Genomic DNA, 13,220 nt, shown 5'->3' on the forward strand with positions numbered 1-13,220 from the left:
CCATAGGCTCGAGGACTTAGCAATTACCAGCTCAAAGTCTTCTAGCTCACTCTTGATCATCCTGACAGTAATGGACTCCAACATATCATCCAGCTCGGAGTACAACTCCTCCTCCTCCTCTCCTTCATCTCCTTGTTGCAGGGGGACGACTCTGCTCTTATACCAGGCCAAGCAATGCTGAATGCAAGACAGCAGATGATCCTGTAGAACAAAATAAGCCATGGCAGCTTACGAAGCTGTTATGAAGCTGTGTTATTTGCTGGGCCACACAGCAGGGCCATCTGAACTAACAAAGCTGGAGAGGCGTGAGTGAACGAAGGCATTTCCTGCACCCTTCCCCCTTGCCAAGCACTGGCCCCATAAGGAACTCACACTTCAGAATGAAACTCCAAGTGTGCCTTCCTGCTGTGATAGCAACACTGTCTGAGGCCCGGAATGAAGTTAAACAGCCTATAGTTCCCAAGCCCTGAAAGCCATTCTAAAGATTGGGGTTAATGCTGAGGGAACCTGCAGGACACCAACACAGCATCTTAGAAGGACGCCTGGAACATCTCATGGCTCTGAAGCTACATTAACGAAGACTCGGCTCTTCCTGTTCCTCGCCCTGTGTTCTAAGTCACTTGTGGGTGGTTGACGCTTTGCATCCCTTCCCCCCTTTCTGAAGGCAGGCAAGGACAGAGAGGGTCATCCCAGTTCCTCCCTGCAGACTGGGGAAGCAGATCTGTTCACGCCACTGTGCATCTCTACTTCCAACAGTGTGTAACCAAGTGACAGGTATGACTCTTAGGAAGAGGCGGCTGTCAGGATTAGTGAAGCACTACCTGACCAAGAGATCCTAAGTAGGGGCTGGAGAGACGGCTCAGCAGTGGCACTTGCTGCTCCTAGAGGATCTGGGTTCCAGTTTCAGCAATCATGCTGTGGTTCACAACTCCAGTTCCAAGGAATCTAATGCCTCTAGGCACCAGGCGCATATATAACACACATATGTCCTTGCAGGCAAATACTCATACACATAAAATACAGTAAATCGATCTTATGATGGGTCACAAATAACCGACATGGAAAAGTAAAAACTCCAAGAAAGAACTGGGAAAGCTTCAGGGAGAATGGGACCAGCTGTAGATCAACCTTACCACCGACGAGGGGACAGTGGCTGCAGGCAGGCGCCGACAACTCTTACCAGGGGCTCTTGTAGAAAGATCTGACTTCCTTGGGTCAGAACACAAGCTCCTAGTTTCAGAGGAGGTAGCAGATCAGGCTCTGGCTCATAGAACTGTTTTAACTGTGTATAGACAGAAAAATCATGACTCATGAATCCTCGAGTTTTTAACTGCTGAAGCTGATGGCACCTTAGCCTTCTTAATGTGCATTTCCCAACTGCGGAAGAATGATGTAACAAATGTGAATCCTTTGGCCTGTCTGCATCCATTCACAGCACTGATCAAGGTAACTTTCTAACTTTTTTACTCCCCTCATATCCGCCCCTACATCTGCAAAGGCAGTCAGCATTCTCAGGGAAGTTGGATGAGGACAGGCTGCAGGACGGATTGGACTCGGTGGGTTACAGTAAGTAAAAAGGAGAAGACATGAAGGTGGGCAGGGAATGCGTTGGGGGAGGTGCTGGGGAAACTGGAGGTACCTGAGGTTATGATCAAGATGTATTATATACACGCATGAAACTGTCAACGAGCAAAAGATTCTTAAAAAGAGCCTAGACTTCTGAGTCAGACTGCCTGGGTCTAAACCAGTACTTTCACTTACTACTGATGTTGACAGCTCTCCAAGTCTTGGGCCCTCACTTGAAAAAAATCAGTCTACTGGGAAATTAAAGCTACATGAGAATTCACTATCACCACACAGGTAAGGAACTTCAAACATTGCTCGGCACAGAGCAATGAAAAAAATGCTGGCTATTATTTTCCTCTGTCCTCTTTACTTCTGGAATCTGAAGAATTTGGAAAGCACTGTCCTATGCCTTCAAACATGGCTTTTAATTCTTGTTAAAAGTGTGAAGATGCTTGAAAGATATAATTTTACAGAAGGTCATGCCAAGCCCAGTGACAAGTGTTTCAGGTAGCAAAGGCCTTCCAAGAATTTCCCCATATCTAAGACCTTAATTTCAAACTGATTTTTTTTTTTCCAAAAGTATCACCATGGAGCAATAGAGGATGGGGCTGCAACAGTTCACATCTATCTGCAGGAAAATGATGCACTGGGGGCCTAGCTTAGCCCTCCCAGTGGAGAATAAATGTTATAGAGCTGGTTAAAAAAAAGATTCTGATAATGCTTAATGAATAAATATTAATATTTATTTATATCTGAATTCATCTCATCTTGATGATCCTTTGAAGTATTTCATTAATTTAAAACATTTTTTTGAGTTGGGTCTGGTGGCACATACCTTTAATCCCAGCACTTGGGAGGCAGAGACACAAGGATGTCTCTGAGTTCAAGGCCAGCCTGGTCTACACACCGGGTCCCAGGGTACCCAGGGATATATAGAGAGCTTACCTCAAAAGAACCAATCAAACAAAATTTTTTCTTTGAAACTGAAAACTCCAAACCTGAAGTGGTGGTATGTACTTGAAACCCCAGCGCTTGGGAGGCAGAGTGAAAAATCAGCAACTCCATATAGCTTCTACTATAAAATGCATTTGAGTCGCAGCCTGGGCTATATGAGACCATGTCTCAAAGACCATAAATCTATAAAATAAACTTGAAATGGCTCCATAAAGTGTCCTTCAGACTTAAGGAGCAGACTGAGAACTCAGGGAAGAGTTAGAGGGTAGCAGTGTGCCGGCTGGGAAGTGAACACTCACACAAAACAACCCAAAGAGCACAGCAGCCCCACAGCATCTGATTTCCCTACATGATCCATAAAAATGTATTTTACCTGTGAGAAGAGAGTCTGCATGATTGAACTAGCCAGCTGAGAGTTCCGTCGAAGGACATCGTAGAAACCCTAGGAGCAACACAGAGACAAGCTCATTCTTTCTTACATGGACTCAGTTCTTATAAATTTCTTTTGTGTGTGGGGGTGGGGAGAGGAACTGAGAATAAAGGCTGGAGTCTGTGCCCTATATCTGGAGGCTGGAAGAGGCACTGGACTCCTTGGAGCTGAAATAAAAGGCAGTCCCAAGCCACCTGACACAGGGCTGGGAGGCTCAGGCCCTCTGGAAGAGCGAAGTGTTCTTTAATTGCTGAGCCAAGAGCCAACTCTCCAGCCCCTGACATTTTCTTATTTTCCTCACACACATTAAAAACAGCATTCTGAGTTTCTGTTAGGGTTGTGCCCCATCTGCAGATTTGAGACTTAAATACCACCAAAACTGAGCAACCTGCAAGCATGTCATACCTTGTATTTATTCTTTAGCATCTCTCATAATATTTGGAGGTTTAAGTGTTTCCTTTCAATTTGCTTTAAATACTTTATTTCCATTTCTGGCTATTGAATGCTAGGATGAGTAATTATAGTAAACCTTCACATTGTTGATCTATCTCATCACAGCTCATGTCGATATTTCTCTTGCTAAACACTTTGAATAGATTAATACTATGCAAATGGACACAGCTTTAGTTTTCCCTTTGAAAATCTGTGTGCCTTTAACTCCTTTTCCTGCCCTACAGTGTGGGAGAGCATCTCAACTATGAGGATGAATGAAGCACAGAGAACAAACACCTTTGTTCCTCACCACATGGAAGTCTTTCCGTCACCATTTTAAGCTTCATTGGTGCCTTTTCTAAGTGTGAGGAAGTTTCTTCCTGACGCTAGTTTGCTGAGAGTTTCTAAAAGACTTTAACAAAAAGGAATGTTGAGCAAGGAGCACGTGTGTGCATTTGTGCCAAAGCCAATGTAGCCCAGGCTGCCTTGAATTTTTTGTGACCCATCCACCTCGGTCTCCCCAGTGCTGGGTTCATAGATGTGGTTGTTATGCCTCGCTCCCTCCAATTAACAGCTCAGCGGTTAAGAGCACTTGCTTCTCTTGTGGAGGACCTGTTCTGTTCCCAATATGGACACGGAGGCTTACAACTGCCTGTAACTCCACCTCCAAGGGGATCCATCACCTCTGGCCTTCACAGGCATTTGTCCTCACATACACACAAATCGACAGACAGACAGACAGACAGACAGACACACACACACACAATTAAAAATAATGAAAATAAAATTTAAAAATTTAGGGCTAGAGAAGTGGCTCACTGGGCAGAAGATGTTGGCTTCATCTGATACCTAAAACCAAGATTATGACTAATGTCAAGAGCAACAGATACAATAAGACAGACAGACAGACAGACAGAGATAGTGTTTACAAAGGCATGACAAGAAGATAATTAAGTTGCTTCACAATGGCCTTAAAAATCATATTGCCAGAGAAACTTAATGAAAGAAAAAATGATTACAACAGAAAGTTAGATGACAACGTATATAAATTTTACATAAATCTGTATATATGAACAGTAGAATTGGCAATACCACAAAACAAATGTGTGTGTGTGTGTGTGTGTGTGTGTGTGTGTCTGTGTGTGTCTGTGTGTATCTGTATACACATGTAGGCCAAAAGTAATGGGTGCCTTCCTGGATCTCTCTCTACCATAGTGTCTAAGACAGCATCGCTCGGGGCGAGCACCTGGACTGGCCAGCCAGCCCCAGAATCCTACTCCCACTCTCCTCTCCCAGTTGCCTTCCTAACTTAAGGCTATTTTAACAAACCTGAAAACTCCAGCACCTACCAACTTCTATAGCTCAAGAAACAATGTTCTAGGATGTCAAATGAGTGCGAGGGGCAGCAATGGTCCCTGGTAACCCTCCTGCCTGAGGTAGAGGCTGGCACGGAAGGATCTAAGGTCATCTAAGATCATCAGCTGCACTGAGCTTGGGCCAGCGTGGGCTACAGGTTGTTCCTGTAGGGGCGAGGCAGAAAGAAAGAAACAGAAGGCTGCTTTCTGAACAAACTTTGACCTCTCCTCCCTGCTGAGGGGACAGATGCTCTCCATTCCTTCCAGGAGATGTCTGACATCCTGAATACCTCACATTATAGAGACAGCAGTGTTCCTTCCAGTCATTAGGTGCTGTTTGTATTGGCTATGCAATTGCTTTCGGCTGTTTGCTAACTATTCTGTCATTACGTGACTGAGTCCAACAGTTTTCCCCCCAAAAAACCAAGTACAAAAGGAGAAAGGAGGGAAGGAAGGAGGAAGGAAGGGGTGTTCTTACTAAGCTAAGTATACTAGAGATTTAAGGTTGGCAACTCTGACAGCTATGAGATAAAGCCACTCACTGTGAAGGGGAAAGCAGAACCCTTGAGCCTTCACAATAATGTCTATACTCAGTATCTTAGACATCTCTTCCTTTTCTTCTTTTCTTTTGCTCTGGCAGGACCCACAGATCCACCTGCCTGCGTGGTGGTTGGAATAAGAGTGACCCCCACAGGCTCATGTCGGAATACTTGGTCCCCAACTGGCAGAAATGATAGGAGGGATCAGAATGTGTGTCCAGAGGTGGGCTTCAAGGTTTCAACAGCCTCCTCCATTCTCGATTATTCTCAACGTGTCCTCTGCCCCCTGCCTGTGGCTCATGCCGAGAGGGTCAGCTGCTGTTCCAGCTCCAGCCTGACGGCTGCCATGCTCCCACCATGACTGACAGGGAGGGATGTTTACCTAAACTGTCTCTCTAGAGCTGTGAGCCCCAATTAAACACTTCTTCCTGGAAGTCACCTTAGTCGTGGTGTTAGCACACAATAGAAAAGGCACTAAGTGCTCTGCCTCACCAGTGCTACCACGGACGGCAGCATGGCCACCCTACCAGCTCTTGGAAGTGTTTATGCACATTTAGATACACAAAAATTTGAAAGGAGGCATAAAGTAAGGGCCTGTTGTGTATGAGGGACAGAATTCACAAATGACAAGTGTGGGGTTAAATTCAGACCAGTAAATTAGCAGTAAATCTAAATATTTCCAATTAAAATGGTTACGATCCATCAACTATTTACGATTTCATGACTTAACTTCTGGACTCACTCTTACTACGCACTGACCAAGTGCAGAAGGACACATCTACTGTACATCTAGACCCAGAACAGTGTTGTCATAAGGAGAGTTACTCTCCGTAAGTAGGGCTGACAGCCTCTTGCACTTCCCTTACTTACGTCATAAAGCATGAGCCGGATGTCCGCCTGCTGCCCTAAGCTTCGTTTCAAGCTGTCTATGATCTCAAGGCAGAAGGTCTCGTTGGCGACAGCGCTGTATCGGCTGTGAACGTCCACGCGCACCTGGAAGGGAGGGTGGCAGCTTGCGTCCAGCCTTCTCAGGCTATTTCCGCTAAGGAGGTTGTGCTTGTCATAGGGAAACCCACTAGGCCTGGATGCTGATGCGACCACCATCACCATGCATTCCCTGTCACACGGTCTGGTTTGAAACAGACTAGGATTAAACCATTCTGACAAGCCTGACTCTCAGCTGCTCTTTAAGGTTTACTTGAACAATGCCAGCTACTCAGGAAGGCAACTTACTCCCCCTTCCCCAGACAATCCAGTGGTCACAATACTCACGACTGTATTAAAAACCTAAGACTTGCATTTAAAAGAAAGCTGAGCTCTTTATACCTACAAAGATTAAAGCGCTTTAGAGGTGGATGGTCTTGTTGAGTTGTGCACACAGAAGCAGGCAGGGGAAACACTCTCAGATATAAATAAAATCTTTAAAAAGTAAATTTACGTAGCTATACATAATATACACATAACTAATGCATAATTATATGTTACATGTGTAATTTGTAATACATAAATATAAATAGCTAAAAAGCACAATAAAGCGGGTAAGTTAATATTTTATTTAATCCAACATACCTAACACATCAACATGTATGTAATTCAATATAAAGTGATTAAAAATGTATTTCGCTCTAAATCTTGAAAATAAACATGAATTTTATATATACAGCAAACGCAATTTGGACTAGTCACATGTCAGTCAAGTGTCTAGTTCAGCAGCTACATGAAGGCTGGTCTACCACATTAGACAGCACTCTGACACAGAGCAAAGTCACTACTGGTATGCCTGGGAAGAGGACAGCCGTCACCCTTGCAATTCCAGCACTCAGGAGCCGGAGGCATGAGGATTCCTGCAAGCTCAGGCTGGCCTGAGCTATGGGAGAAGGAACAAAAAAGATGACATCCCCATTACTGGTTGTGAGGTGACATGCAGTGACAGTCACTGTGAGGCCCTCTTACCTGCGTGACACCAATAGACTGTGTACACTGTGAGGACGGCAGGCTGCCTAGGACTTTAAAGTTCTTTAGGAGCAGCAAAAATCCAGCAACTGCAGATTTCCGGGCATCCAGCTGGCTAGCTCGGGAATACACAGAGAAGTTAGCACCACAGGAACACACAAGGCCGAACAACACAAAACGAAACCAGCTAAGCTCGCACAGAAGGCAGTCAAGCACAGGCCAAGCCTAACTGAATTTACAAGCTCCAAATGAGGTGCCAGGGTCCATAACAACCAACAGCGTGGGGCTGCAGCTGGCTGACTGCATTATCTTCTTAACCTCAGGACTAGCTGCACTTTTTTCTCTGCTTGCAAGACTCCATGGCAATCAGAAGAATCCTGAGCTATGAACTGGGTTGGAACTTGAATCTACATAGTGGGCTGCAATGTAAATTGCTGAGTTTTGTTGTGTCTGAATGAGTGCACTCTTCCACAAGATTCCTTTGTTTATTCTACAGGATCACAGTATTCGATGCCACGTAAACCTTCCATCCAAAAGATAGCAGCTGCGGCCCACACCTCAGTGACCCACGCATGTTACAGACGTTAAAACATAATCCTGTGTAGCAGGCATGCTTTTGGGTGAGGAGTTCTAGAACAGAGATAACAGCTACTTGCTAGTCATTCCTCTAAACGTGTGGAAGTGCGTTACAACACGGCTAGCTTGGTATGTGGGCAGCCTATCCTCTAAGTATCGAATGCCTTCCTCACAGCACTGTACTACCGTCTTAGGTGACAGTATTAATCATCTCCAGCTTGTATAACAACTACACAATAAAGAGGGATCAGGAGGCCCCGGGGGAGCTCTAAGGCCCCTCAATAATACTCTGGTCCACTAGTGACTGAGCCACAATTCTGCTGCCTACCAAAGTGAGACCCTGAGTATATTCTTGCCTCCTTGCTTGGCACGGTGGTCAGCTCATGTCCGAAAGCTCACGAAGGTTACTGTGGAGGAGGAATAGGAGGGTACCAGAGACCACCAAACATGGATGGTAGACTGCTCCTACTGCCACATGCTGCCTTTACCCACGGATCATGTCTAAGGCTAAATGAGAACTGTAATGTCCTGCACCTCCTGAGGTTGCCCGAGGACCTTCAGCATAAGGTCTCACGGGCTGAGAGGGCTGTGCTGAACGAAGGATCCACATGTGAAGGAAGGGGCGCCGAGCGTGAGGTAGCAGCCAAACAGTAGAAGGTTTAGCTCCCTGCTGTCTCAGGGAATTGGCAACATACCTGGCAAACATAGCTTTCCGCAAGACGAGGATCAGGGAGTCTCTCATCGACATGCTGATCTTGAGAAGCGGCTGAAGAATGGAGCAGGTCACCTCTCATTAGCAGTGCTCAGCTCTATGAGTGCCATTAGTACTTTGTGTGCTTTTGGGTGTTTTCTATACGTGGTGGAGGCTGATTACACTTAGCTGCAAAGACAGCAGTGCACTTTGACAGCTGAAAGTTGCTACTGTCAGGCATGGTGAGGCAGGCCTGTAACCCCAGCTGCTCAAAAGACCAGGGCAGGAGAACTGCACCAATCTGAGGACAGCTCTGACTACATAATGGGTTGTCCCGGGCTAGCCTGGGCTATAGCGTGAGCTCCTATTTCTCACGAGCCTTCTTGTGGGCGCTCATCTCCTAAGACACTTCGAGTACTCAGCTAAGCTGAGAATGAGCAAAGGCAAGCAGAGCTATAAAGAGGAGGACTTGGGACGAGTCTGCCTCCATGCGCTCTGCCTTTCAATACGAAACTGTGAGACGGAAGAAAAACAGGAGCTCTGACATCCAGTTTTATAAAAGCTGTACCAGACCTTCCCGACTAGGTAGTTACAACTCCGGCTTCGGGAGCTACCTGGCATGTCAGCTGATTTACCTGCACCGCCTTGAGCAGCCCTTGCACGGTCTGGAGGGGCAGAAAGGTCAAATAGTCAAAAGTTTCCGTGACTTTTGAACAGTTCTGAAGAATTAAAGGTGCATACATGATGATATCTGAAAACAAGTCTGAGAACAGAATACATAATTAGCTGCCTCACATAACTATACAATAAAGATAAGGAAGCACCTAAAGTCTATATGAGGGAAGAAATATCAAGTGTGTTGTTGTTTTTTGTTTTTTTTAATAAAAGATTTATTTATTATGTATACAGCATTCTGCCTGCATGTATGCCTACAGTCCAGAAGAGGGCATCAGATTCCATTTCAGATGGTTGTGAGCCACCATGTGGTGGCTGCGAATTGAACTCAGGACCTCTGGAAGAGCAAGCTAGTGCTCTTAAGCTCTGAGCCATCTCTCCAGCCCCATGTTTCTTTGTTTGTTTTGTTTTGTTTTTAAATGTAACTTTCTATTGGCCGTACATAATTTTCCCCAGTGTTAAAAGGATATTTAATCATTTTTTGTGATCATACAAAATAACAAAATTAAAATGTCTAAGAGGAAGAGGAACAGCTCATTACACTGATTGCACAAGTGCCATGCCACTTCATTCTTCTAAGCAAAAGCAAGATGGTAAATATTTATAGATTTTACTTTGGCAGACATAGGTCCCACCAGGAATATATAAAGCATATTCTTTTGTCAAGAGTTTTAGTAATCTAGTCAGAACACAAGCAAAAATATCTCAGAAGAGATATTTTTGAGAATATCAAGTCTCTAACAATTCCAAACATGTATTACCTAACAAAGAGTAAGAACAGGACTTAAACAGGACATGCACAAGAGATCATTGCAAGTACCTTATTAGAGAGAGAGGAAGAACTCTGAGGTTCTGAGGGATTGGGATTATTTAAGTGGATAGAATCCCAGGTCGGCAGACTCTGCACAGAGGTCTAAGAACGGCACAGAGTCAGAGCGCGAGGGAGGTCAGTGATGGGCAAGGATGGAGAACAGGAGAGGCAGTGGGAAAGGAGGGTTAGGACTAAGCGCCAGGCCCATGAAATATCTGAGGCCAGATTGGCTTCAAACTTGCAATCCTCCTGCCTCAGTCTCCAGACTGCAGATGTGTATCTTACCACATCTAGTGAGAGGTGAGAATTTAGAAAAAGACGCAGAGTGAATACTAATCTGGTGACAGTGTGCGGAGCCAGAGCAGGGGAGTGCTACAGGGAAAAAGAAGGTGACAAAGTCAACTCAGAAACCACCGAGGAAGTTGTGACTGTGAGAGTTGTGACTTTGTGAGAATTAACCTCGTACAAAGTGTGTTCTCCAGTCAAGTTAAAAACCAGTAACAAGATGATACCTTAAAAAAAAAAAAGCCAGGCTTTGGTGGCACATGCCTTTAATCTCAGCACTCGGGAGGCAGAGGCAGGCAGATTTCTGAGTTCGAGGCCAGCCTGGTCTACAAAGTGAGTTCCAGGACAACCAGGGCTACACAGAGAAACCCTGTCTCGAAAAACAAAAACAAAAACAAACAAACAAACAAAAAAGAATTAAAAGATGACTTTGATTGAGGCAGTGGTGGCCCAAGCCTTTAATCCCAGCTACTGAGAGGCAGAAGCAGGAGGACATCTTGAGTCTCTGTAGAGTGTTCCAGAACAGCCAGAGCTACACAGAGAAACCCTGTCTTGAAGGGGTTGGGGGCAGAGATGACTGAGTTGGGGCTTGAGAGATGGTTCAGCTGTTCTTCCAGGATGTGGGTTTGATTCCCAGCACCCTCATGGTGGTTCACAACCATCTGTAATTCCAGTTCCAGGAGATTAGATGCCCTCTTCTGTCTTGGAGGGCATCAAACATGCATGTGGTGTGCATATATATAAGCAGACAAAACCCTCACACGTAAAATAAAATGAAAAAAGAAAACGAACGTCCTCAGATACTGAACACTAAATGACTCACTTGGCTGAGACAGGAGGATTGCAAGTTTGAAGCCAGCCTTGTCTCAGATATTTCATGGGCCTGGTGCTCAAGTCCCAACCTACCTTTCCCACACTGCCTTTACTATTCTGGCTAAAGAACAAACCACGGGGAGATTTAAGGCACTTTGGACTATACAGAAACCTTAGAAATGTAGGAGAGCTGACAGGACATTTAAAGGAAAACTTAGAGCTTAGTACTCTTCAACAGGAAAAAGAGAGACTGGGGTGACATCAATAACCTGAGTTTCTAACCCAAGGAAGAAGAGTCTGCTTGCAAGACAAGCTCAGAAAAGAAAACAAAAACAAAATCGGAATCCCGACAGTGAGACAGACCACAAAGACCACAAAGAACAAAAGCCTGGGTGGGAACTCAGTGTGCTCAGGAAGAGAGGAAGCTGTAAAAGGAAGAGAGTCAGGAGCCAGAGGAGCCGGCTGACAGATGTGATGCAGAGCCGCGGCCAGGACCCAGCAGTGTGCTCGGTACACTTTCACCCAGCCTTGGACTGACTTCAAATTCTGTAGTAATGTCACACAGAAAGGAAATTTTATAATTGGATGAAGTCTAACTTTTTTACATTTCTGATTTTACTTTTTTTTAAAAAATATACCCTCTGCCTTTTTCCAACAGTTTCTAGTTATTCAATACTGTCACCAACATTTGATGTGGGGCTTTTGTTTTGTTTTGTTTTGTTTTTGAGACAGGCTCAGTCTATGTAGCTTTGGTTAGCTTATTACTTGAACTCACAGAGATCCTCCTGCCTTAGTCTCCTAGTGCTGGGATGAAAGGCATGTAGCATGACTCCTGGCCATGGTCATTCTTTTGAATCTAACAGGTATATGGCAGTACCCAGTTATTCTAACAGGTATACAGCAGTACCCAGTTATTCTAACAGGTATACGGACGGCAATACCAAGTTATCCTAACAGGTATACGGACGGCAGTACCCAGTTATCCTAACAGGTACACGGACGGCAGTACCCAGTTATCCTAACAGGTACACGGACGGCAGTACCCAGTTATGCTGTTCAGCTTTGCTTCCCCAGTGCCTAAACTGACTATGGCGACAGCTGCACCATACACACACATTAAAGGTCAGTAAATTGTCATACTTTAAATGTGGAGATTATACCAATTAGACATCATGAAGTTATAAGGCATAATAAAATATTAATTATTGAACTTTACAGAACCCTAAAATTTGAGGGTTAAAGAAAAGTTACCAATAAAAAATGGGGAAAATCTGGTCATAGACATAGTAAGAAACAAACAATTACAGTTCCGAGGACTTCAGAAGTCAGAGAAGCCACAACAGGTCAAACAACAGAGCTTTTAGCAAAGCTGGGTGGGGTGGGGTGGGGGGGGTTAGGAAAAAAGCAATGGATTTAGACATTAGGAGATACCTAATCAAACCAGCCAGTTAGAGGTCATGAACGAGAAGGACAGCACCATCGTGGTAAGCCCAAGCCCAGAGCCCCAGACATTCAAGGCCATGTCTGTCACTGCCTGTTAGCAAGCATGCTGGTGCACAATGGACGGTCCACTCACTGGTTAAATTTTCCTTACGTACCAACACTACAGACATTATAAGTGGGCTCATCTATCTCCCTGGCATCACAATCAAAGACAAAACATTAAACTATAATATCACTATTAAGTTTTGTTATTTCCTTCTTTTCATTTCTCGTGTGTGTGTGTGTGTGTGTGTGTGTGTGTGTGTGCGCGCGCGTGCATATGAAGATTAGAGGTTGAAATTGGGAGTCTTCCTCCATCCCCTTCCACCTGATTCATCAAGGCAAGGTCTCCCATTCAAACCTGCAGCCCAGCCAGTTTGCTCTGGGGATTCTGTTCCTTGTCTCTTCTCGAGGCTGAAATTACAAATAGGCCACCCTGCCCATCTAGCATTTATTTATTTATTTTTTTGTTTTTGTTTTTTTGTTTTTCGAGACAGGGTTTCTCTGTGTAGCCCTGGCTGTCCTGGCACTCACTTTGTAGACCAGGCTGGCCTGGAACTCAGAAATCCGCCTGCCTCTGCCTCCCGAGTGCTGGGATTAAAGGCGTGCGCCACCACGCCCGGCTCCCATCTAGCATTTATGTGGGTTCTTAGGACCT

General features: G+C 44.9%; 1 protein-coding gene across 1 annotated transcript in view; it reads right to left on the reverse strand.

The window, feature by feature from the left end:
• Fanci (FA complementation group I) overlaps nt 1-13,220 on the reverse strand; it is a 60,991-nt gene that overhangs the window by 17,981 nt on the left and 29,790 nt on the right. The window contains exons 15-21 of the mRNA XM_021166132.3: nt 9,132-9,259; nt 8,501-8,571; nt 7,230-7,344; nt 6,147-6,269; nt 2,894-2,962; nt 1,181-1,282; nt 28-201 (exon numbers count right to left, since the gene is read on the reverse strand). Coding sequence (XP_021021791.1) covers nt 28-201; nt 1,181-1,282; nt 2,894-2,962; nt 6,147-6,269; nt 7,230-7,344; nt 8,501-8,571; nt 9,132-9,259 — 782 coding nt within the window. The remainder of the gene's footprint in view (nt 1-27; nt 202-1,180; nt 1,283-2,893; nt 2,963-6,146; nt 6,270-7,229; nt 7,345-8,500; nt 8,572-9,131; nt 9,260-13,220) is intronic.

The sequence above is a fragment of the Mus caroli genome, unplaced genomic scaffold (assembly GCF_978045245.1).
Source record: "Mus caroli unplaced genomic scaffold, Mus_caroli_1 scaffold_8, whole genome shotgun sequence".
Lineage (NCBI taxonomy): Eukaryota > Metazoa > Chordata > Mammalia > Rodentia > Muridae > Mus > Mus caroli.